We start from the raw sequence: 27,180 nt of genomic DNA on the forward strand, positions 1-27,180 counted from the left end.
TAGTTTAAATGTCTCTTTATTGCTGGCCATACAGGCTTTTTGTGTAATTCAAATGCAATAAGGAATCACCAGGTCAGTATCAAGGAAATTATTTAGTTTATAGCAGTATATAGTAGGTAAGGCTATGCAGGGAATGTTCTAAAATTGATATATATGCATTGCAACAGGAGAGTGTGGATTTATACAATGGCTTGCCATATAATGAGGAGAAATTGACATTTGAATCTATCTTCAGTCTTCAATCACCCATCAGTCGGAGTCAGAGCTGGAGCCACTGCCATGCTACAAAGGCAAAAGAAAGGGATACTTCAGAGGACAAACAGTGTCATTGCATAGATATTGCAGTCAGGCCACAGTGTTTAGCATAGCTGTTTGAATGTTGTCCACACCTTTGTGCGGCTTTCCTTACACACTATATATATTATTATTTTATTATTATTATTATTATTATTAACATGTATTTATATAGCACCAACATATTGCGTAGCACTGTAAAGTAAATGTGATTATACAACTACATCACATGAATTACATACATAGAATATATGGAGTAACAAACATCACAATCAGTACAGGTACAAAAGGTGAGGAAGGCCCTATGCATAGGCATACAGTCTAAAGGGAAGGGAGTAATACACAAGGTGTGGGAGTGGGCAAGATCGAATTAAGTGTATGAGAAATGTGGTGCTGTATGTGGTGTTGCATTTGGTAGTTAAGCAGAGTGAGGGTAGGCTTCTCGAAAGAAGTGCGTTTTCAGAGATTTCTTGAAAGCAGAAAGGTTGGGAGAAAGTCAGACAGACCGTGGGAGAGAGTTCCAGAGGAGGGGTGCAGCCCTTGCAAAGTCTTGAATGCGAGCATGTGAGGAGGTAATGAGAGAAGAGTTGAGTAGTAGGTCAGTAGAGGAGCGTAGTAAGCGAGTGGGTGAGTATATAGAGATGAGTTCAGAGATGTAGGGTGGGGCAGAGTTATGAAGTGCTTTGAAAGTCAGTGTCATTAATTTGAATTTGATTCTGAAAGGTAACGGAAGCCAGTGCAGGGATTGACAGAATGGCGAGGCAGAGGAGGAGCGGTTGCTGAGGTGTATGAGCCTCGCAGCAGTGTTCATTATGGACTGGAGAGGTGACAGTCTCTGGAGGGGGAGGCCAATTAAAAGAGAGTTACAGTAGTCTAGACGTGATATGACGAGAGAGTGAATAAGAATTTTGACAACATCTTGGGTAATAAATTATCGTATTTTGGATATGTTCCTCGGTGGAAGTGACATGATTTAATAAGTGACTGGATATGAGGAGTGAATGACAGGGCAGAATCTAGGATAACCCCAAGGCACCGGGCCTGGGGAGAGGGGGTGATAGTGAAATTGTTAACTATGATGGATACTTCGGGGATGCTACTGGTGTTAGTTGGATGAAAGAGAACCATTTCAGTTTTAGAGAGGTTTAATTTAAGGTAGCGTTGCGACATCCAGGTAGAGATAGCGGACAGGCAGGAGGAGACGCGAGTTAGGAGTTCTGGGTTGAGATCAGGTGATGAGAGATAGATCTGAGTATCGTCAGCATAGAGGTGGTAGTGGAAACCATACGAATTTATTAATTTGCAAAGGGAGGAAGTATAGAGGGAGAATAGTAATGGTCCCAGGACAGAGCCTTGAGGAACTCCAACAGAAGAGGTAGGGGAGAAGATGATACTCCATTGTAGGAGACACTGAAGGAACGATTGGTGATGTAAGAAGAGAACCAGGACAGAGCTGTGTCACGAAGGCCAAGTGACTGGAGGGACTTGCAGTCTTGTCAGTTGGCATCTGATAAAAACGAACCCAAGAGTTTGGTAGGGAATTTAGGCTGTAAGAACTGATAGGAATAAAAATAACTCTGTAAAGAACAAGAACTGACGGGAATAAAAATAACAATGTAAAGAACCAGAACTGATGGGAATAATAATAACTCTGTAAAGAGCTGCATAATATGCCAGTGCTATATAAATGTAGGAGTATTACAATAAATATGTTCATATATAAATGGACTACTTAACAAACTTTATTAAGGTGCAAATTTATTAAAATTCCAGGTCTTGTTTTTTCCAGCGATTCGAGAAAATTGTAATCAAAACAACATGACAACAAACAACATTTTGTTGGACAAAGAAATCTGAAAAAAGATTTGGCATAAAAGCCCTAAGGCTTCTATATTTAAAGGACCAGTAACATAAAAAAAAATTTTTTGTACATAACGAAAAAAAACACCAAGACAGATTTAACTTTAAATTCATAAAATCTTTATTAAGAAATAACTTACTGATACTCCGCTTGTACTCCTCTTCAGAAAACTCGACAGGGCGATGATCCATCGTGTGGTGCTCGATTTCTTCTCCCTGGCTATCTCCTATGAAGGCAGGGAGGAGAAATCGAGTGCCGCAAGATGGATTGTCGCCCTGCCGCCTTTTCTGAAGAGGAGCGCAAGAGTATCGGTAAGTTGTTTCTTAATAGAGATTTTGCGAATTTAAAGTTAAATGTGTCTTGGTGTTTTTTTTAAAAAATTTATGTTACTGGTCCTTTAATGAGAGGCGTATTTTCAAAATTCAATCAATTTTCTTCCAAGGTTTTTAAAACAGTCAGGTATTTACAAATTCATTGAAAATGAATGGAACAATGGGATTTTTGTTTGCAGTTGAGTTTTATTATGAGATTTAATGTGACTGGTTGAATTTTCCTATTCAAGTCTTTCATAAGTATGCTAATAAAAATTCACAATAGTGAAAAAAAAACTTGATCGAGTTTAATAGCAATTTTTTTCTTGATTTGGTTTCTAAAAAAAATTGCACTTGTAAAATCTTTAAATTGTCCACCCCACTGAAGTGATAAGGCATTTTGCATATGTTACAAACATATTTTGTTGTTAATTACTTTATTGTTACTTAAAGGAACAGTAATCAAAAATGAAAGTGTTTTTAAGCAATGAATAAATAATATACTGTTGCCCTGCGCTAGTAAAACTGGGGCATTTGCTTCAAAAACACTACTATAGGTTATGTAAAAAAGCTACTGTGTAGCCATGGGGGCAGCCATTCAAGCACCGAATACACAGTAGATAACATAAGTATCCCATTGTATACTATAGAGCTTATCTGTCATCTGCTGTGCATCTTGTGCCTTTTCTCCTTTTTCAGCTTTGAATGGCTGCCCCCATGGCTACACAGAAGCTTGTTTATATAAACTAAAGCATCGTTTTTGAAGCAAACACAGAACTTTTTCAAGTGCAGGACAACAGTACATTATATTTTAATTACTCTTACACTTTCATTTTCTGGTGTTACTGTTCCTTTAGGAATTTCTTGGCATGGGATGGTATAATCCACTTTTAATTTGATTACTGTAGGCAGTTGATACAAAAGGCCAACAGATGGCCACCTAGCCAGGAGCATAAGTCTATTGTATTATTTGTTTGGGTTCTAACAATGGATATTACTGATAAGCTGGTATATTTGTATTGCCAGAGCATGGGCTAGTACTATGCACACAAACACACATGTTCAAATATTGTGGCTGTAAATATTTATTATATTACATGTATATGAGGAAACAATGTCTGTTCTTTATCATGAAAGCTCCACTATAGGGAAAACTGGACATAAACCAGCACTGTAGGTCTCAGGCAATAAAATCCAGGCCATTTTTGTTCCTATTTAACTTACATAATGGAGGAAGTACCTGCAACCCACACAATTAATGCCCATGGTGTCCATGGTGCCCATGATGTCCATGATGCCCGTGATGTCCATGATGCCCGTGATGTCCATGATGCCCATGATGTCCGTGATGCCCGTGATGTCCATGAGGTCCATGACCTGGAGGATGGTGAGGAGGAGGGCACCCACCTGGATAGCCAACTGCAGGACCTGGGTATGCAGGGTATACTTGGCAGCCAGGAGGGTAGGGCCCTGAAGGGGGAGCATAGCATCCCGGAGGAGGAGCACAGCCACCTGGTGGTGGAGGCTGCCAATAGGGGGTTCCTTTAATGAAACAAATTGCATTGAATGGTCAGACACAGAGAGTTATAATATATAGTTTAGGAATTTGATGGAATGGATGAGTTAGGAATGGGATAAATTAAAGTACTGCTTTGTGGTAATATAATGTATGCCTGCTACCTGTAGTGGGCTAAAGGTAATACAGAAAGGGCATTTACTGTGAGGCCAGGCATCAAAGGGTCCCCTCAGTGTGAATAATGTATATTTAAAACATGAAAGGACAGATATATACCACCAAATATCTAGTGCCACTAGTTGGAAATGGTTACAGATATTAGGAATCAGCTTTCTAGATCACTAACCTTGATTTGGGTTCCACATGACGGAGAATCTTGAAAAAAAGAAGAAAACTATGGTCACTAAAGGGACATGATTATATCAATATACAGACTATCAGCAGCATAACTAGCCCCTGCAAAATATCATTATTGCTCATTTTTATTACTCATCTGTCTATTTAGGCCCTCTCCTATTTATATTTCAGTGTCTTATGTAGATCGATGCATTGGTGCTAGGTTAATTTGGACCCTAGCAACCAGGTTGCTGAAATTGCAAATTGAAGAACCGCTGAATAAAAAGCTAAATAACTCAAAAGCCAAAAATAATAAAAAATTAAAACCAAATGCAAATTTTCTCAAAGGTGAACAACCCCCTTAAGAGTCAGAAAGTGGCACCTGCTTTACAGTAGTTATGCAACTGCAAACTATATTTATATATATATATATATATATATATATGTAAAGAGTCCAAATGGGCAGCACACCGCCTTCAGGGCTTACCTCGGGTGCAAGGTAAATGAAGCAGATAATGTAGCAAGAAATGACCAGCAACACCGAGTTCTTTAGTGAAAAATATCAAATTGTATTCATGTTACATGTAAAGCTTTACATGTAACATGAATACAATTTGATATTTTTCACTAAAGAACTCGGTGTTGCTGGTCATTTCTTGCTATATATATATATATATATATATGCACTCATGGGGTACGCTGTCCTGCAAGTAGTTTACCAGATGTGCAACCATGTGAGCAGTGTCAGACTGGGCCCATCAGAACCTGGCATTGAGGGGCCACTCACAACAAATGTAATAGGCTAAATAAAAAAGGGATGGGTGGAAATCTTTTGGTACGCTGGCAGCTGAGTTCAACACTGCATGGAAGTGGCTCCTACAGTTAGATATATATCAGTTAGATCTCGGTGCAGGTGAATTTTTTAAATTTTGGACAATTGCATAGGTTTTAGCTGACTGCATTGATGCCGTATTTACAGAATATATTTGTTTTCTATGTAATGTAATATCACTTTGTGTATAAAATGTGATCATCAGCATAACTGCATAAACAAAACACATATTTATGAAGTTGTGTATTGATTTTAGCAGATTGTGTAAAATTCCAGCCTAACAGCATCAGTATTTGAAAATGTGTAAAACATTGTCTATCTCTGTGTTTTTATGGAAGATTTACTTTTTACGGTTTTTCGCATTGACATCAGTGTCTCATGTGACGTCCAAAGTTTGTAAAACAATGTCAGAATTTAAGGTGACCGGATGGAATAACAGACATACACTGCTTTAAAAAATCGTCATTTATTTTACACCGTTTGGTGAGACTCTCTTTACTTTAATGAATAGAAACTATGCTCTGCCCTGCCAACAGAGATTGTTATGACAGCAGGAACAAGTGGAAGCACCAGAAATGAGGATTAATGTAATTTACAGTATATGTAGCTGAGAGTGGAAGCTTTTATAAACATCTAAAAAAGACCCAATCTTACCTGGAATGTCAACACTGTCGGACTGGGCCAGCGGGAAACTGGGAAAAAATCCGGTGGGCCCCGGCCATCATGGGCCCCCGCCAGCCCAGACTTGTTCCCCCGCTGCCCTATAGAGAAACAATCCTGCGCCCCGGATGAGCAGATGCGCGTGCAGCATGCTGCGTCTGCACATGTGCGAGTAGCGCGGCACATGCACCAGGCCAGCAAAGGAAGGTCCCTCCTCAGGGACTGCCAGGAGGGCCCTTCCTTTGCTGCCCCGATGGGCCCCCAAGGCTCCAGTCCGACCCTGAATGTCGAGAATGCATAGCTTACACTTTCTCCATAAATGCAGGAGATAACATTTTAGCATATTTAAGACATATTTTGAAACAGAGTATCATGGTCAGAAACCTAGGCCTCTAAAGTAGGGTTACCACCTTTTCTGCAAAAAATACAGCCTTCCATTGTTGTCAAGCATATGTTTACCAGCCAGGCTATTAAAATACCGGCCAACCTTACCTGCAAGTGACAAAAAGAATACACAAGATACAATGGCATGGAGCTGCATCCGATGGCATTAAAATCTTGCATTGTATAAATAGCGGTATACAGGACATGATGCATGGATAGAATTCTGTCTTTTTATACAGTAAATCCCTAGTTATAAATCCCTAGTTATATGTATATGTACTGTATGTATGTGATGTGCAGTTTCCTGATATATAAAAAAATCATGAGGCTCAGATACTTATGGCAGGGTACACTTTACACATAGAAGCCTTCCTCAGGTGCACCTCTTGCACACTGCCCCTATACATCTAGAGCACAAGGCATCCCCTCTTCAGCTCCCACCCAGCATTTGAATACGAAGAAGAAATTTCTTCTAAAGAATTTTTATAAGAATTTAATAAGAAGAAATGTGCCTACAACCTCAATTTGCCCTGACAATGCCCAGTTACACTATGACGCCTACAATCATCCCAAACTCCAACCCCTTTCACATAAAGCTCCACACCTTTTGGGGCTGTAATGCAGGACTGTCCCGCTAAAAAAAAGAACCAGAGGGAGATCTGGCTACTTGGTTGGAACCCCAGCACTACCACAATGAGGACAGCTTTCTTATTAGGGAGTGCATAGTGCTCTCTAGTAGTATTAGGAGCCAAAACTGGCTTTCTGTGTGCGCTCTATATAAATTGTAACAACTTAGGCTGAATTTCAGGCTTCTTTTTTCATGTTTGTCATGAATGACCCATATCACCACCTGCCACCATAAATGACGTTTTAGTGATGAGGCAACCTTGACTGGCTTTTTCAGTTTGTTTTTTTTTTCAAAACTAATTGATTGAATAGTGTCACCCCATATTCTATAGGCCTTATTTACTATTACATGGCATGCTAATTCAGTTGTGACATACACATTTAAGCAATTCTAACACACAATTATGTAGCTCTTTCAGAAGGTCTCATATAATTAATATAAATATGCACCATGGTTGCAGAGGTAGTAGCTAAGCAGCGTCCTCTAGGGCTCACTTTGCCTAACGACTGTAGTTGTTAATGGGTGATAAACAGGGAGCAAAATATCATTCATGACTCTCTACACTTTAGTGTGATAATTTAAAGGGCAGCTAACCCCAAAAATACAGTTTTGCCTCATGAAAGAACATTTCATTCAAAGCAATTTCTAATACATTATTTTATTTTCAAAAAATGAATTGGTTTTAAAGTTTTCTAAATGTAATTGCAGTTAAAATCAATGTTTGTCCTTTGCTGAACTGCTGGTTCTGACTCAATACGTTGCACAAGTCCAGCCAAGACTCAATCTGTTTTGCATCTTCACTGGCTACTGCAACATTGTATTAATATTCAGAACAACATTAACAAAATACTGTAACAATTGAAAATGTTTAATGAATGTGCACTGCTTGTATAGAACTAGATTTATTTTAATAAGAAGAAATTATTTGGGGCAATGCCATATGGGACATTCTCATCATTCAGATCATCATCAACTAATATGAAAACAAGTTTCCTGAACCGTGGTCAGAATGCTGCAGATCCAGTTACACTGGCTGAGTACAAACAAACCTGCGTTAAATTTATCACAAGGAACTCCACACCCTATTACACACTCTACATATACTGTAACCCTGCAGTGTTTTTCCCAGGGGTTGGTTCTATACGCAATGGCAACAAAGCATGTGTTTAATCTGAATATAAACTGAGAGATTGGCCAGTTAGGGAGTTTTTAAGTACCCTGGTCACAATTTTTTACTATCAAGGGCTTATGCCCTTGACGTTTAGTTGAGCCTGATTGGAGCTGTGTGTGTTTGTTATAATAAAGACATTTTTTATATTGCCTTCGGTGAAGCACAACAAATAAAAGACAATTTTAGAGAGTTCTTTCAGTGGGTGGGGAAGAAATAAGGATGATTAAATGGGAGAAATAATCTAGTTTACCACTAGCTTGTCCTGGCGGTAGTTGTAGTTTTACTATACTTGGAGTACCAGCTGTATTTTTGATGTAGGACTTCTGAAGCAATATATTTATATCTTTATTTCAATTTATACTTCTTAAATCAGGACACTTTAAATAACCCCCATTTTTGGGGTATCTGCTAAAGATCACAGGTACAACGGTAAATACAGGCCCAGATGTAGAGAAGATTGATCCCAGATACTGCAGCAAAGCTGGTGCAAAAAATTCCATCCGGTGTCTGCCCAACCGTTGTTAAAGGAATGGTTCACCTTTAAGGTAACTTTTAATATGTTATAGAATGGTCAATTGTAAGCAACTTGTCAATTGGTCATTATTTATTTTATAGTTTTTCAATTATTTGCCTTCTTCTTCTGACTTTTCAGCTTTCAAATGAGGGTCACTGACTCCAGCAGCCTCCTCCTATTGATATTCCAGTCTGTCCTCCAAACCACTGCCTAGTTGCTAAGCTACTCAATAAAAAGCTAAACAACATAAAACTCACAAATAAAAACCAACTGCAAATTGTCTCAGAATATCACTCTCTACGTCATACTAAAAGTTAACTCAAAGGTGAACTCTTGGGGGCAGCTTTATCAAGGGTCGAATTTCAAATTTGAAAAACTTTGAAATCTAAAAAGACCAACCTAAATTAAATCAAAGGGTTTTTTTTGGCCGAATAGTTCCATTTTCGATCGTATAGGTCATTGTTCGATTCAAAGTTTTTCCCAAAAAAAAAAAAAAAATTTGATAGGCTAAAACAGCAATTTGGCAGATTTTAGATGACGAATGGTCAAAGACGATTTTTTTAAAGAGACAGTACATTCGACCGTTGCTAAATCTGCCCCCTTAGTACAGCAACTCACAGCCATCGGTGTGCTCATTCTTGTGGCTGTTTAGCAGACATAGGGAAGTTAAGTTCTATAAAATTTCAAGTGCCAAAGTTTCTATTTTGCTGTCATATATTTCAGCTAATTGCCGCACCATATAAAGTAAGCACGCAGGTACATGTATATTTTTCCATAGTAATGTTTCAGATGAGCAAAGAGTGTCGCCTTGCAGTTTTTCAGGGCTTAGGCACTACCATTTATGACAGGTTGCACTAAGGTGTGTCAGAAAGGGTAAAGTCACTGATTATCCCTCAAGATTGCCATTTACACTCGATCTAGAAGTTCAAGCTCTGCTACTGTGTGTCAATATACAAAATATGTACTAAGAAAACCTGTAAAATACCTGCAGGTAACTTTGTTCCATCCATAGAAGGGTGTTCACTGACTTCATATATTTTATAAATCAGCTTGAAAGTGGAGAGCAAGACTAGCCAGTGCAGGACAAATTCTTTTTTAAGAATTATCCCAACATCTCTTTTTGGCATAATGAAATTGTGCAATATAGGCAAAACGTCCCCTATACATCCATTAAGGTTTTGAAAGTTATGTGTGTTTGCAAATGGAAACAATATCGGTCTGGCTGTTTATATTCTTTTGCGCTGCCAGCTCAGTGAAATATAGCAGAAGCCAGCTGAACAACAGATCTGGAGCAGAACTGACTTCTATTACATTGTTTCTGGGGTCGGAATGGTATGTGCTAAGACTGCAGCTTACAATTAATTGAAGAACACTAAGGGGCAGATGCCTCAAACTGAGTTTAGAGCTTAATACATAAAAAAAACTCCTACATTCCTATGGGGTTTTTTTGAATTGTATTTATCAAATGGTGAGTTCCAATTTTCACCCATTGATAAATACAATTTTAAAAATCCCACAGGGATGAATAGAACGTAGGTGAGTTTTGTTTTTTTTTTATTAAGCTCTAAACTCACATTTTGATAAATCTGTACCTAAGTGTTCTTTAAGATGATGGATATGAAATTGAATTGCTTTTTTTTTTAAAAAAAAAAAAAAAAAAAAAGTATATCTGCACAAAAGGAACATTATTGACATACACAGTGGATGATGATCCATCTGATAAATCCATAGCCAGGAAGAGTAAAAATGCTAGAAACATTCACAGAAACCAGCAGCACCTCCTACCCATGTAACGCTTCCACCACCTACTTACATACACTCAGCCATTGCATGTAATACATACCACACACTACAGTCACTGCAGCCCAGGCGTTCAGATCAGCTGACTGTGCCTCACAGAGAAGTCAATTCCACTTATAGGAAAAGGGAGGAGTTTGGAAGGTACCTAGGGGAGGGGTTAGAGGCAGGTGGGAGCCCTGTGATCCAAGTCACACATGCAAATATACTTCAGCTAACCTCACCCTGTCTGAGAAATTACATACACAAAGAGAGCCTAGAAATTGACATAGTTGCATGTCATATTAAATAGCAAGAAGAAACACAAAGCAACAGTTAACCAGAAGGCAGATTTGTTTCAAGGCAAATTCACCAGAATCAAGAAGCAAACGACAGTGACAAATTGTTAGAGCAATATCATTATGTTATCCTTGTGGCACATTCAGTTTCTTCCATCACACACTTGGAGCACAGACAGCGCACTTGTTTTTGCCTCATCCAACAGCCTGGAAACTTTCTCTTCAGTCTGTTTGGAGTTAAAAAAAAAAACAAATGTTAAAGTTATAGGGAAAATAAATTATTATTGTTAAAGTTATAGGGAAAATAAATTATTATTATAAAAACAAGTATATTTTCTATTAAAAAAAAAAAAAAATATATGAAGCATTCCCAAGCTGTCCACAGTAAGCTTGTCAGACTTAATTACAGGTACTAACATTTTTGCCAGTGAAAAGCATGTTCACCAGTGACAGTCACCTTGTTTGAGGGGGAAAAAAGATTGCAAGCCTAGATGCTGCTTAGGTTTTCATACAGTCATGGGCAGAGGTAGTAATCAATACCTGTCCTGTGCCCCAATTTTACACAGGGCAGCCCAATGTTTGGTGCCCAGCCCCTGGCACTAGATATGAAATGCTGAAGGAAATGCTTCAGGACCCAACACCGTATCTGTCATAAAATGCTGTTTTTGTTACCCACCGTGGTATATGGGGGATAGGGGTTTGGCCCAAATTTGAGCCAAATGTACACAAGGCAGACAGGATTCTAACCAGATTTTTAGATTATTTATTGAACAAATTTCTGTTGAGCACTAATGTTGCTGAACTACAGCTACCATCATCATAATTGTTGTGCCCCAATGCTAGTTATGTGCCCTTTAATAAAACTAATTTGTTTCTGAAGCCAAAAAAAATCCTTTGATAATGCTGTTCATGCTACGGTTACTAAGCTCAAAAATATATTTGCTAAAAAGCCCCCGCCCCTTTCAATATGAAATATTTACAGTTTCAAACATATATTTCTGGCTGTTGAAAAACTTGTTTCTGGTTACATTTTAAACATCAGGAGAAAAAGCTGATAGAAAAGCCCCCTGTTACCACACTCAAAAGGATAATGCCAGAACCGTCTTTATGGACCTGGCAGGCAGCTCAGCTTTTCACCATATCACAACTCTTGGAAGTGGCGTTCAGGTCTGGACTGGGAGTCAAAATAGGCCCAAGAATAGGCCCAAGCTTTTCAAGTACACAGAGGCCCAACCAGTCCACTCCACAGGGATATCTTACAGCAGCCCCTCTGGCATTTGCCAGTCCTCACAGATAGCCAGAAGATAACCAAAGGCTCTTAGGTCTGCACAGGGGCATCACTACAGAGGAACCCTGTGGCTGCAGGGGGTGGCAAGAAGGTACAGGGCCCAATTAAGCCCTAATTCATATACAGTCAATAAATATTGGTAAAACAGGTCAACCTTTAGACATTGTGGGGGCCTGAAAAATAATTTGCTGTGGGCCCATATACCTAGTTATGCCACTGGGTTTGCAGCTCATCTGCAGTTGTCCAACTATAGCCCGATGTACAGATTGCTTTTCACTTGAGTGATATCTATGGTGCATTTTTATGCAATTCTTTCATTTGCAGCTGAATTCTATGACAACCATTTTTTGTTTCTGATGGTCTAAAAAACCACCACAGTGTTGAATTTCTAAAATAAGATGGCCATTGTCCGCCCCCCTCCCTTGCATGTGTATTGTGCCGATTATACGGCAGCCAAGTACTGAACCATTTAGGGCTGAATACCACGGCGCGTTATTGTCACTTCACCATGCGATGACACGATTGTGACGTGTCGGTTGTACAGAAAAGAATGGAACTGAACGTGAAGTTGCAGGTACAAACTATGTATGTATCTGACTCTCGGATGAAAATGATGCACTCTGCATACATGTTATTTGTATCTGCGACTTTACGTTCAGTTCCATTCTTTTCTGCACAACCGACATGTCGCATGCGTGTCCTACGAATCAAACGTAAGTGTGCCGTGGAGTTCAGCCCTAAGGAACTTCCTTGTTAAAGCTGTGCTCATTATTTCATCCCTCAACATCTATGGCAATAAGCAGTTGCCATAAAGTTATACCGAATGACTAGGGTCACCTGGAATGAAATAAAAAGACTGGGAGACGAGCCAGACAAAAGCTAAACAGTTTGATTTGCATATGTTATGTGCTTTCTGGCCTAATTTCAATAATACATCCAGCTACACTGAATAGAAAAGGGAACAACTGCTGATATACAATAAACATTTGGAGAGTTCAGACTAGAACGTATTATATAGTTTTCATTGTTTAAATACAATGAATCAAACTAGATGGCGAGGGTGCGCGTTACATACACTAGTGTCTTTACAGTGCAGCCAACACAAACACAAAAAACAGACTGGTAATGATTCTCTAAGGACAAATATGGTAATGATTCTCTAAGGACAAATATGACAATGGCTTGTGGTTCTTAGAGTGTTCGGTCATGCAGTTTTGAGTTCAGCTTTTCTCATTTACAGCCATTTCTTAGCAGAATCATGCTCTTCCTTCCAGCAAGACAAAGGAGAGGTAAATTCTAAAAATGAATATGGCTAAAAATGCCATACTGAACGTACTGCACCAGCCTAAAGTTTCAGCATTTCTATAGTAGTACTGATCCAGGCCGTCACAGGAGCTTAACATCATGGATTTGTTAGAAGCGTCAGGTATACTGCACATGCTCTGTAGGAGCCAACTTTGGGGGGTTGTCACAAATTATTAAATATATTTCAAAATGAGGCTGGCCTGTCATGTAGGCTGATGTTACAGGGCTGATTATTAAATTCTGAGGCTAATTGCACTGTGTTCTGAGCTGGAGAACCTGAATTAATTACTAAGCCCTGTATTGTGACATTCATGTTGTATACATACAGTATTTATGAATCAGTACCTAAGCTCAGATGTTACAATTAACATTCCTGGAAAAGATTTTTCCAAGAAAGTTTATTCATTTCAAATACACAGGTGTAGAGCTGAACCGTCAAGATATACAGGTATAAACAATAGAATTCTACCTTTAGCTGACGATTCAGCACTAACAATGGATGTTATTCTGGTACCTTCAAAGGCACCCGATCAAAATTTTCCAGCTGGCCTGATATCCACAGGGCCAGAACTAGGGATAGACAGAATAGGCACGTGCCTAGGGCGCAAAGCTGGGGGGGCACCAGGCACGTACCTTACCTGCCTTCTACCCCTAGTCTGGTCCTCTCTATCCTTGCCAATGCTCGCTCCTAGTCATTTCCACGATAGGTCAAGTTACCTAGGGCGCCTAGCCAGTTTGGCCTGGCTCTGGATATCCAAGTCTTCTGCCAATATTGGTCAACTTGTCTCACACGCACTGAATATCGTACAAAAAAAAAAAAAAATTTTGTACGATATCAGTGCGTCTATAGCCACCGTACAAGACAGCAGCACAGAGCATGTGCAGTGAATCTGCACAAGAGAAGACGGGGAGCTACTGGGGAATCTTTAAAAGGCACAGATCTTTACTGCTAAAGGGCTGTGGTTGCATTGAGGTCAGACACAGTGGGCTGTGGTTGCATTGAGGTCAGACACAGTGGTGCCAACAGCAGATTATGCAGAAATGAGTGCCAAAAGGAAAACAAAAAGGGTGGCACCTCACCAGAAATAACACTACAATTAGCCATTATGATTTGCATAAACAATGCTACTTTTTACAAGAACAATTTGGTGCATCACAATTTAGATTCCTGTGTTAACGTGCAGTGAGACACTTTTTTGGAAGTTTAGCAGGCGGTCCCTTGGATTCATGAACAATTGTATATGTAGCCTCTAGCTCCAGTACACATGAATGTCTCAGAGATATACTTACCTGACTTTTGAATTCAATATCCTTTATCTCCCGCAGATTGATTAGGACATTAAAGTAAGCCCCAAATACTCCAGTTTCTAATGCTTTGGCGGCTACCTGAGGGTAGAAATAATAATGCAGTGACAGAGTTTTATGGAATAAAATGTACATTGAAATTATGCAGGTCAAGTTTAGGGTGCTATATTTTTATGTTCAAACTTTATGCAAAATAACTGCAATCGTGCCATCTTATAACCTCAGTATTTTCGGATTCAAAAGGAGCACATGCAAACTTATAGAAATACAATATGATGGAACAGTTTGGGAAGCACTGGCCTGATTGCAAAAGGACAATAGACAGTGGAATGTGTGTCTCCATAACCACAAAAGGGGAAGAAGTGGTGGCGTGTTTTTAAAATCCATTTATTGTGAAATGCTGCAGAATATGTTGGTCATTTATAAATACATGTTAATAACAAAAAAAGGTACCTGCAAATCAGATTTGCATGCAATGTTTCCATGTTTTGACATTTCCAGCAGAGGGTGCCACAAGGTATTGATGTGCTCTGCCAGAGTTAGTGGCACTTTAACAGCTTCCTTTAGGCCCTCCTGTAGGGCAGCAGAACGCCTGTATATACAGTAGAAATCACAGGCGAAGCTCAGAGTAGCAGGAGCAGTATGCACAATATGACAGATACATAAGCCTATTGTAATGCAGTACAAGCAGGTGCACAAGCAGGTTTTTACAGGCATTGAAACACTCAGATTTTCTATATGGACAGTGCAAACATTATGCAGAGGCAGATTACAATGCTATACAAAAGGACCATGATAAGAATCACATGCAAACCATGTCATAAAAGGGACAGTCACACCCTCTGGTTGCAAATAAAAAGTGCTTCTATTCCTGATCGTTATACTGTTGGGAGTAAAGGTGGCCAAAGACGTAGAGATCCACTCGTTTGGCAATGTGATTAAAGGGGCCCAACGATAATAATGCATCCTAAACCGGCGTTCGGATCACGGGACCGCATACACGAACAGATGCACCTGCAATCTGATGGGATTTTTTTTAACCTGTCCGTTCGAGATCTGCCCAACTTTGCGGCCAGATATCTATCGGGGAAGCCCGTCGGATGGCCCCACACACGGGCCAATAAACTGCCGATTTGGTCTGTCGGTAGCTTTTATCGGCCTGTGTATGGGGGTCTTAAGTTCTCAATGACTAAAAAGTAGAACATACTTTGTTATTTAGTGAATACTGTAACCTTTTTCCAGCTCATGGCCCTGGGTGAATCCACTTGACCCGAGCCACATTTCAATCATTGTGCAAGCAGTATTACCTATATTGAGGGGTCACTGTGGGTTAAGCAAGAAATAGCAAACCTCTTCTGTGAAACGGAATTGCAGAATGTTTCTTAGAACTTCAGTAGGGGGATCTGTACCCTAAAGATGTTTCTGTTTGCCAGGGTAAGCTCCATTAATTGGCCATTTGAGTTTTACTTTTTCTTCCAAACAGTTCCTTAAAAAGCATTCATGCATGGTCTCAGAATATCACTCCCTATATCACACTACAAATTATTTAAAAAAGGTAAACAATTGCATTAATCCCCGCTGCTAATAACATCAATAGTTTGGTATATTGTTGTGGTTTATGGAAACCAACTTTTAAACTTTTTTCTAGGATACCCCATATTGTTTCCCTTCACAAAAAGTGTAAATGCCTCCAGTGTCGGACTGGGACACCAGGGGCCCAACAAAAAAACCTTAGAGCAGGGGCCCACTATCAGTACTATTATTCTTCCTTTCCTTACCCAACCTCTATTCTCTTAGTCTCTTTTCTTTACATACTATAATCTATTATTCCTCTGTTCTTATAGAAATAGGGAATGGCCATGAAATAGGCCAAATGTTTAGCAGCATGAGGACTCACTGACACCTGGGCCCTACAGGGAGTTTCCTGGTATCCGAGTGGGCCAGTCCAACACTGAATTCCTTTTAAACAAGAGAGGGTTGGAGCACAAGCAGCACTTCTGTTGAGGTGCCACTGTATTGCTAGCCTGTGATACACAGGAACGTGTATGTGATGTCATGCTGTAAGGAGATAAACTCACTTCTCTTGCTCTTCAGCTGTGTTTTTGGGAAGCTTCAATGCAGCCTGAGGAGACAGAAATCAACAAATTAAAATGTGGGGATTAAGTCAATAAAGGCTGAAACATTTGCAGTATGATAGTAAAACTTAGCAGCCATTAGGTTGAACAGGTTTAAAGGCAACACCTGTTCCAGTAGTAACTTGTCCCACTGTGAAAAATCAAAGGGACTTCAAGTCCCAGAATCCATCACTTCACAATGGAGCACGGTGTGGGACAGCTGTATTACACTGTAAGCCTAAATGGGTGGAAAGCTGGTCCCTGCAATCACAGACACACTATCATGATTTGCTTTAATCTATGGAATCAGTTATGTCTGGGTAAAAAAAAAAAAAAAAAAAATTATATTTTTGGAATTTTGTTTATGCACCTTTCTACATAATTACAATTGTTAAGAAAAGGGGTTATATTTTCATTATCTGTTGAGCCAAAGCTAACAACCAACAAGAGTGACGAGGATTTTTGTTGGACCTAAGTTGAAGTGATTGAAAATAAATGAACCCTTTAATTTTGTACAAATGTTTGGCATTAATAAAAAATAAAAAAAAATAGTTTATACAGAAGATGCACTTACCATGTAACTTCCAAATGCATTGGAATCTGCATCAACCATAGTGAGCAACTTTTCAGCTGCATGATGAAATGGTGGAATCAATTCCCGCATCACCCCATCCAAAGACTCAAATTGACGTTTCCCATAGGTCATATGGCCCACCATGCAGCCCAGTGCTGCCCCCTGCAGGAAAACAATGAATAAAATGATCACTCAAAGAGGAAAGTAATAAAGAGGCATAAGTGTGAACAGATTTTTTTTACTTCTTCTCTGGCAAACTCTTTAGACAGTAGAAGCATAACACAAATGCTGAGTGTCTAGAAGTCTCGACTTGAGCTCAAATTGGTTATCACTGCTTTTTTCATTTTTGTCAAAATGGATGACCTGCTTGTCCAACAATATGCAGAAAGCAAGTAACAAACAGGAAGATTTTAGAAATATAATTTTATATATATATATATATATATATATATATATATATATATATATATATATATATATATATATATATATATATATATATATATATATATATATATATTCAGTAAAGAAGGTCCGCACTCTCAGGACTTAAATTAAATAATGTTTTATTAACATTATTTAATTTTTTAGTCCCGAGAGTGCGGACCTTCTTTACTGAATCATTATTTCAAAAATTTTGGACACTGCAACCAGGCAAGTTGAACCTAGTGACGAGAGTGCCGACTCCCCCAAAGTTCTATATCTATCTATCTATCTATCTCTGTGTGAGCAGCTAAAAAGTCTAAACTTAAACAATATGGAAATTGCTTCTCAAAAGCTGCTCAATTACAAGTTAGGCCTAGCCCATGCATTCTTGAGAAGAGATTGAATCAAGCAATTCCTGGCAAGAGGAGAAAGTAATGGTAGGGTTGATAAAACTGGTCAAGATGAACGAGCATGTGCAACACAGATCCTCCAAGCTTCAACTTCTCACCAATGCAGACACAGCTGCAGCAACAGAGCCACCACCAGGGGTAGCACTACGTGCACCCACACTTTGCACAAACCCCCGCAGTGACTGGGTGACTAATGATGCCTCCGAAAGATCATCCTGGACAAGGTACCTAAAAGGAAGAGCAAACTCCTGTCAAAATGTAATACTGTTGGGGTTAGAATCATTTACTGCTGTTTACCTCTGAAGCAAATAAAGGCTCAAAGATTTTTGATCTCACACAAAGGGCAAAATATGTGAAGAAGCAAAAGGAAAGAATAGAAACAACGGTTATGGGTAGCAGAAGCATGAAAGTGTCAGGTCCATGGGGTCAATTAGTAGAAATAAATCACCACACATTAGAAAATAAGAGATGCATAAAGCTGTAAAGAGCAAGGGAGGATATAACCAAAAGTGGTTAAGTAGGATTCACAATAGCTGGAGTCAAATAGCTGGAAATATCACTCCTATCTCAGAGAATAAAATCAGCAAGTAGGTTAGATGGGATTTTCTAAACAATTTATACCACCTCTCTACGCCAGCATTGGGGAAATTGAACTGTTTTAAATGGGTCTATTTGTCATCTGTCATATATTTATTATTACTCACTCGATAATTCTTTGTCGAGGATCAAATGGCGCCAAAGAGTCCAGACCAAGACGGTTAATTACCTATAATTCAGTCCCAAAATGAAATACGTTGAATTAGTATTTCTGAAAGGTTTCTTGAGTGCACCTTATACCTAATAAAAGCATGCAATCTGAGCTTTGGGAGAATTGTTTCATAACATGGGTGATTAGCAGTCAGGTGTAAAGTGAATACTGCATAGCCATTTGTCAGGTGCCCATAGAGCATGTAATATGTTGGCATGATCACCAGCACAATTATTTGAGATAGACAAGGACTGTTTGAACAGTCTCACCACCATGATTAAATGAAGTATGAGAGGATTTTCTTACCAGTCTGATTTTGTGCTCCTCCTCAAGTACAAACAGCTTCTCTTTCTGGATATAAAACTCTGCAGAATCTAGCAGAGACTGGAGGGGCACCAAACCCACCAACTGGGAACCTATTACAGGGAGGGTCAGTTCCTGGGATACAGAAAACAAAAACAGAAAAATCTTCTGTACACCTATTCAGTATTCATTATTTAGTACTACTACTGCAAAAAAATTTGTATAAAGTTATAGCCTTAATATACTAAAATGTTTGCTCTGAATTGTGCTTATTACATGTGGAGTGCCTTTACTAATGTAGTTTTATGGAACTTCTCTGTACAGACTTTGAGCTGAAGTAGGTTCCCTGGTCTGCCAGGCACTCCCTTGCTGACCTTTCATTGTTTTATAGATTTGTAACCTTGTAATAAGCCAAGCTAGATGTGCTACGCTGTTTTAATTGTCAAAATATGCATAGTCCTTTATAAGCACATTTTGGTTAAATGAAAACACTGTTGGGATATTAAATATTGCATACAATGGTAGGGTACACATTATGTGGCACAGAGACAAATGTAGTGTAAGGTGAACGTTCTTCATACTTTTGCAAAATAACAAAAAATGGGGCACTGCTGGAGATACAAGGGGCAGATTTGCAGTAAGAGATTACATATTATAAACAAAGATATGAAATGAGAGTCTTTACTGTTCTCAAGTTTTACAGAACCAGCAGCCTGTATCTTTGCCGACCCTATGCCCTCTAGAGGCTGACACTTTCCTCTTGCGACTAAAATATACACAGCTCCAACACTGGCTAAAGAAGCTGCTGCTGAGTACTTGGCCTCACAATTTGTCACTTTCTGCCTTTGAAGTGTTGTGTTCTCAAGATTTACCAGTGCGGCATGCAATATCAGTGTTGTACAATTTGCCTGATCCTGGATCGGATAATGTGTTACCTAAATATACGGTTAAGTGGGAAAATGAGTTGCAAACACTATTTACGAGGCAACAGTGGGAAAATAGTTTTTTTATTGACACACAAATTCTCCATTGCGTGCAAAACTCAAGAAACTAATTATAAAATTTTATCCAGGTGGTATAAATGTCCAGATATTCTACATGCAATTTACCCTACCGTATCAAATCTTTGTTGGAGATGCAATAGGGAGATCGGATCTCCTACACATATCTGGTGGTCTTGCGCTAGCCTACAGCCATTTTGGGCCTCGGTATTTCGAATAATGGGTAAATTAACTGGATTAGAATGGCAGCCAACACCGGCTGTGGGTTTGTTATCAATGCTACCAGGTTCTGCTACGAAATACAAAAGATCGCTAATTGGTTTTTGCTTAGGAGCAGCTAGATCTGTTATCCCCCGCCACTGGAAATCTGTTACTCCCCCAACCATTGCTGAATGGATCTGTGAAGTGGGTAATATCATGAGGATGGAGGAATTACTCAGTTATCTCCATATGAAGCAAGAGGCTTTTATAGGTACTTTACCTGGAACAAAATCGATGAAAATAGCCACACATGGACTAGGAGCTTACTAGAACTTACTAGACTGTTATACTTTGTGTCTATTTTGCTTGTTGATAGAACTTTGTTGTTGGAAGCGCGAGTGACTTTTCTTTCTCTTTTCTTGCTCTTTCATCCTTTCCCTTCTCCTTTTTTTTTTTTTGTTTATCATGTCTTTTGATTTGATTGATGGCATATTACAGAAGCTTATTTGTACTAACGGATATATGCTCTCATTGGAATTTGCTTCCGATTATGCTGAAACTGATGTACGTATTGTTTCTTCATGTGTTATCATATTGCATCTCCTTGTACTTATATGCTCTGCAATGATTTTTTTGCTTTCTTGAAAATAAAGAATATATAAAAAAATATAAACAAAGATATGGGATACCTTGGCATCCTTGCACACCTCTTCATATACTACATGCAGAGGGGTTATTTCAAAATCAAGTAGATTTGTTGAGACTTGTGCCAAATTTTCTTCCTGAAGGAACCATCCAATTGCCTGGATCTTCTGAAGACGCCCTGGCTATGGGAAAATGTGGCAGTCAAATAGCAAAACTAAGAAGAAGACATAGAAAACTCTTTATGGCAAATATATGGAATGCAGTTAAAAAAAAAAAAAAAAAAAAAAAAAAGAGAAATGTAAGGTATAGAAACAAGTTTAAGCAGCAACATGACATTAAATCCGTACTGTGGCTCAACAGGGAAAAGTTGTTTAGAATTGGTCTATATAAAACATGGGACCTTCCCTTAGCATTCTCTTCCACATCAGTCCGTACTGTCATACTATGACATCAAAGCAATGAAATTCCAGTGTCAACAAACTCTGGCCTGATAAGATGCCCCATAAGCTCATCTTACCTGATCCTTTCCACGGCCACCCTCACGAATATTAAGAGCAATGCGATGAGCCAACTCTTTGGTGCTCAATAAATTGATGTTGTAAGCAATTAGGAACTTGCGAGCTCCACTCACAGTTGCACCCCAGCTAGGGACAAAGACTGGCTCACCAAAGTCAGGAGCCCATTCTGGGTTCTTCAGCTGTAAAGAAACGCATAAGGACAAGAAGTAAGCTGCAAGTTGTGCTCCAAAGACACAAGGGAAAGTTGTGCTCACCACTAATTTTTAAAAACATTAGGCAGGGGTGCAATGAGGCTGTGACCACAAAATACATACAGACAAATACAAGAGGTCCTCTGCACTCCAAAGACACAGGCATAGGGTAATAAGTGGCTTTGTAATGTAGTAAATCCTTGGGACTTGTTAGGATATTACGGCACAGGAAACATCAACTGAAGCCTACACATAAGAAATACCTACTTTAATACCAATATATCTGTTGGAACATTGGATGCATGTAATATAAATATTTGTAAAAAAAAAATACTTGAAAATATAAAACGAATCAAAACCAGATTGTTTCATGAAGTACAGATGAATGCAAGGCAAGCAAGAAACAGCAGGTTCTACATAACCAAAGCAGAGAGATCATAGAGAGGGGCCTACAAAATAATATTGACTTTAGACATCAGGTAATTTCTAGATAATTAGATTTATATTGAGCAGTCCAATGTTTTACCAAGGAGTTAGGGGCTCATTTACCATCAGAAGCACTTAATTTATGATGCATGAATGAGTACCAAAGGACACACGTGATCAGTGTTCTACGATAAAGACGCAGATCACCGCTGCTCTATACCAGTGTGAATTGCATGCTAATGGACCCTATAATTTAGCCCAACCTAAAAGATGGTACTTCTCAGCCATTGCACTTAGTCTTAGCCTTCCTTCTGATTATAGAGTAGCGGGAAGGCCTAAAAATCATAGGTAGCCTGGGAAAAGAAGTGTTTTGAAAGTTGCACATTCAAGTGAGCCTCCGACCTAACCTGTTTCTGCTCTTCTTGTTTTCCACCCCAACACAAAGATAGGGTTACCACCTTTTATCCTTCTGTCTTAATAATAACTTTGGCATCAAGCAAAATAGTTATTATGGATTATTTCAGAAAAATTTACATTCGTAATTAATCTAATCTATAAAGTTTCTTCTTTGCATTCAACAAAAGGAGTGGTTCACCCGCAAACTGGAGAACAGTTGAATAAAAAAAAAACGAAATAACTCAATAACCAAAAATAAAATGGAAACCAATTGCAGATTATCTCAGAATATCACTCTCTACATCAGTGATCCCCAACCAGATGCTCGTGAGCAACATGTTGCTCTCCAATCTCTTGGATGTTGCTCCTGGTGGCCTCGAAGCAGGTGCTTATTGTTGAATTCCAGGCTTGGCAAGTTCTGGTTGTATAAAAACCAGGTGCACTGCCAAACAGAGCCTCAATGTAGGTTGACAATCCACATACAGGCTACCAAATAGCCAATCACAGCACTTATATGGCACCCCAAAAACATTTTTCATGTTTGTGTTGCTCCCCAACTCCTTTTACTTCTGAATGTTGCTCACGGGATCAAAAGGTTGGGGATCCCTGCTCTACATCATACTAAAAACGAATTTCAAGGTTTAATTTAAGACTAAATTAAGTTTTTGTCATCATAATAATGCCTAGTCTAGGTTGGGCTAAACTATTATAACCTATGGCAATTTTATAAACATTTCTGAGCATTTAGAAAATAACTTTTCTGAACATTAGTAAATAAACTAGAGTATATGCTGTCACCTGCTGGTAGATAAGAGATGAGGAATATTGCAGGAGAGAGAGAGTTATACACAGAAGACATCATGCATTTTAATACCTTAGTGGGCAAAGCTTCATATTCTCCAGCCCGTACAGCTGGCAGGGATCTGCGGCTTTCACTGCGAGCAGCTTCACCATACAGATACACTAAAAGAAATTTGCACAAATTACATTTAGGTTTTTTACATGCCCAATGCTTTAAAAGCATCTATAGATGTCTATTCAACTCATAGTTTTCAACTGTCCAGAAGTTCCAGGGACAATCCATTTTTATTAATTGCATCTGGTGAGCCACAGTTAAAAATAAATTATATTTCAATTTCCTTTGTTAAAAATGTATCACTTTAGTATGTCATCTATGGAAGGCATTAAGATAATCTAATGTTGCAAACATGTCCATGGAGAGTGTCACACTCAGTTCCACGAGCAGTGTGCCAAATACCTAGGGATGACAGTTCTTCCAGTCCTACATACCTGGAACTTGTAGCTCCTTTGCCAGTCGCTTAGCAAACTGGTTGGCACAGGCCACACACTCTTCCATTGTGACATTTCTGACAGGGATAAAGGGACACACATCCAGTGCTCCCATACGTGGGTGCTCACCTATGCACAAGATAAAGATATAGATTACAAAGTATACTATCATCCATATAAGTAGGATTCTAGCGTATAGTTTGCTGGGTGGAATATATGTCCAAATATATATGCCGATTGCCCTTGTGCAATCTTAAAGTGCACTTTTCACATCCAAGATATCACCACATATCTGGTGCCAGTACTTATATCATCAGTCAGTATGATCATTTTTTTTCATTTAAAGACTTCCCAGAGACCAACAGGACCCGAATACATACATACATACATATATCATTTAGAGCAGCAGGAAGGGTGAAGCTGATTTGCTTTAGCAGGAATAATATTTATCCAACAGAGAATTAAAAGGACCACAGACATTTTTACTTACCTTTGTGGTTGCGCATATCAATCATTTGAAAAGCCACACGTGCTGCATTCAGAGCCCCATCTACCACAGCATCAGGAGAGCCAACAAAGGTGAATACAGTGCGGTTAGTGGAAGCTCCAGGATCCACATCCAGCAGGCGGCAGCCTCCTGTTTGGGTAATTGCTGCAGCCAGAGCATCTATAACCTGTTTATGGGTTATAGAGGGAATGTGAATAAAATACAGGGGGACAGAAGAAACAGAATCAGCCACATATTTGCACTCATAGAACTGAACTGCTTACTGTTCACTTTTTTTTTTTTCTACACAGGCTTAAAGGTTGTCATTTATTAACTTCACTCTAATATGCTTGTTCTAATCTGTGGATAGGGCACTAAGGCCATAGATCTACCGGACATCGTATGGGAGCCAGGTTTAGCAATTGCAGGGCCCATTTGAGGGTGTCCCTAGATTTAAGATTATTTCCCATTACTTAGATATCAGGAGTAAACTAAATATAGGCAGGGCCATCATTAGTGGGGGGAGGGAACAATAGGAGTCCAGTCAAGGGCCCAGTGAAAAAAAAATAGTTTGGTGTGCCTCGGAAGGGATGGTTTAACGAAAATAGTTGGAAACTTGGAGTATTAAGGCAGAGCAATGGCCTGCCAGGTGTAAGGGGTTCCAAAGTTCATTATGGAATCATAACTGCTAAGGTGCCCTTCCAGCAATAACCTATTGCTTATAGGGTTGGCTGACCTTTTAGTATGTTATAAAATGGCAAAATCTAAACCACTTTTCAATTGGTCACTGACCCCATCTAAAAAACAAATGCTTTGTAAGACTACAAATAAACTTTATTCAGGCCCTCTCATTTTAATCCGTGCATGGTTGCTAAGATAGTTGGGACCCTAGCAACCAGATTGCTGAAATTGCAAATTGGAGAGCTGCTGAAAAAAAGCTAAATAACTCAAAAACCGCAAATAATATATAATGGAAATCGGTTGCAAATTGTCTCAGAGTATCACTCTCTCCATCAGAATAAAAGTTAATTTAAAGATGAACAATCCATTTAATATGAACACTACCCTACCCCAGGAAGGCCTCCCCACCATATTCACTCGAAATCTATTTTTGTAGCACAGGCACCTGATGTGGGGCCTTCTTTTGCTACAAGGCTCCATTGTGACTAGGGTTGCCACATTTTCCGGAAAAAAATATTGGCCTTCCTATCTTTTTTCCCTATTAATAACATTGGGATAAACCATCATTTTTACCAGCCAAAATACTAGCCAGATGGCAACCCTAATTGTGACAAATGTCGTTCATTGTTCCTAACTATATTACTTATTTTTCAACAACTGAAGATATCTGCCACAGATGCAAGGGGATGTGCTAGTTTGGACACATTTTGATCACAGTTGCAACAGCAAACACTAGCTCATCTGGCTGCAGAAGCTAAATAAACTTTCTTGCCATCTTTAAATACAAAAAGTAGGTTTCCTATAAGGTCCATTCCAAAGATTATTACACGGACACAGCTTGCTACTCCAGGTAAGTATATTCCATGTAGCTTACCCAATTGAATCCAACGAAAACTACTTTTAGCTTTTGACCAATTTGTTTATTTAAATAATTCTAAAGGCGGGTATACTTTGTTTACACTATACATGGGGATATATTTATGGAAACACCTTACAAAAAAATTAAACATTTTTATGTGAAAGATTTGCAATGACATTTATACATACTATATAATACAAATCCTAGTTATCTGTAAGATGCTTATTTAATTTCAGAAGGTTTTGTACTTACCTCTTTGTTCTTCCCCTCTGAGAAATTCGGGACGCACTCTACAAGCTTGGACATATTGGCTGAGCAGTTTTTACAGTCTCTATCACAATCAGCACCTGCTGATCAAGTCAGACTTTAAAAACCCAAAACAGGGCTTACAAATTAACCAATTAGTTGTCTGCTGACACAGGTTGTGGCGTCTGGAAGGATAGAATTGCTGATTGGTGCATTGCTTGGGAAGTGTGAGAGCTGTGCATACAATTCAGAGTACATGGGGGTTGGAATAGGAAGAAGTCTATGTGCTAAGCAAGTACAGGGGCATTTGTATACTAAGAAGTATTTAAAGGATGAGTGAGTGAGTGAGCTGGGGGGTTGGAGTTTGGAAGAGATGGGGGGGGAAGTGTTGGAAAACAGAGTAGCAGAAAGTGGCAATGTTTGTGAGTTGGGCTGTTTCTTTTTAATATTTAACAAGCTGTTGTGCAAATGACAAAGGGTAAACATAAGCCCAAAGATCATTATATCAGGTCTCTGGGGGAGGGAGGAAAGCCAGCAGTTCAGTAAAAGCCACAGAGCAGAAAATCTTATGAGCGCAGGGAATAAATTCCAGTTGTCTTTCAGATCTGTGGTTCTCAAGCAGAAGATGGGAAATACATGCAATGGGGTACATAATATAGAAAGGAGGGGCTGCAGTCACATGTGCTGTAAAGGGAAACTTAATTTATTAAATTATAACATTAAACATTTTAAGTGGAGTGAGTTAGTAAGGTGTGTACCTTAATATTCCCTGCTTTTGCATACATTACTTAAAGGGACAGCATGCACCTAAAAACACTTTAACTAAAAATTGGCACATTAAGGGGCCGATTCACTAACTTCGAGTGAAGGATTCGAAGGTAAAAAACTTCGAATTTCGAAGGTTTTTTTTGGGCTACTTCGACCATCGAATGGGCTACTTCGACCTTCGACTACGACTTCGAATCGAAGGATTCAAACTAAAAATCGTTCGACTATTCGACAGTCGAAGTACTGTCTCTTTAAAAAAAACTTCGACCCCCTAGTTCGCCATCTAAAAGCTACCGAAGTCAATGTTAGCCTATGGGGATGGTCCCCATAGGCTTGGCTAACTTTTTTTGATCGAAGGATTATCCTTCGATCGTTCGATAAAACTATCTGCGCTATATCCTTCGACTTCGATATTC

The 27,180-nt window shown here is 39.1% G+C and overlaps 1 protein-coding gene across 3 annotated transcripts; it reads right to left on the bottom strand.

Annotated features, from left to right (window-relative positions):
- On the bottom strand, positions 1-26,376 carry ftcd.L (formimidoyltransferase cyclodeaminase L homeolog). 3 transcript variants are annotated; one of them, XR_001933021.2, is made up of 17 exons: positions 26,003-26,376; positions 24,214-24,397; positions 23,724-23,852; positions 23,308-23,396; positions 21,420-21,599; positions 20,947-21,084; positions 19,059-19,190; positions 18,709-18,770; positions 18,103-18,232; positions 17,169-17,330; positions 16,559-16,602; positions 14,934-15,072; positions 14,466-14,561; positions 10,351-10,809; positions 4,329-4,357; positions 3,707-4,008; positions 1-282 (listed from the first exon to the last, which is right to left on the bottom strand). XR_001933021.2 is itself a non-coding variant. In NM_001086324.1 (14 exon segments), coding segments are annotated over 13 exon segments (1,410 nt in total). In that variant the 5' UTR covers positions 24,239-24,397; positions 26,003-26,065; the 3' UTR covers positions 10,624-10,725.
- Between the last annotated feature and the right edge of the window lie 804 nt (positions 26,377-27,180).

The sequence above is a fragment of the Xenopus laevis genome, chromosome 9_10L (genome assembly GCF_017654675.1).
Source record: "Xenopus laevis strain J_2021 chromosome 9_10L, Xenopus_laevis_v10.1, whole genome shotgun sequence".
Lineage (NCBI taxonomy): Eukaryota > Metazoa > Chordata > Amphibia > Anura > Pipidae > Xenopus > Xenopus laevis.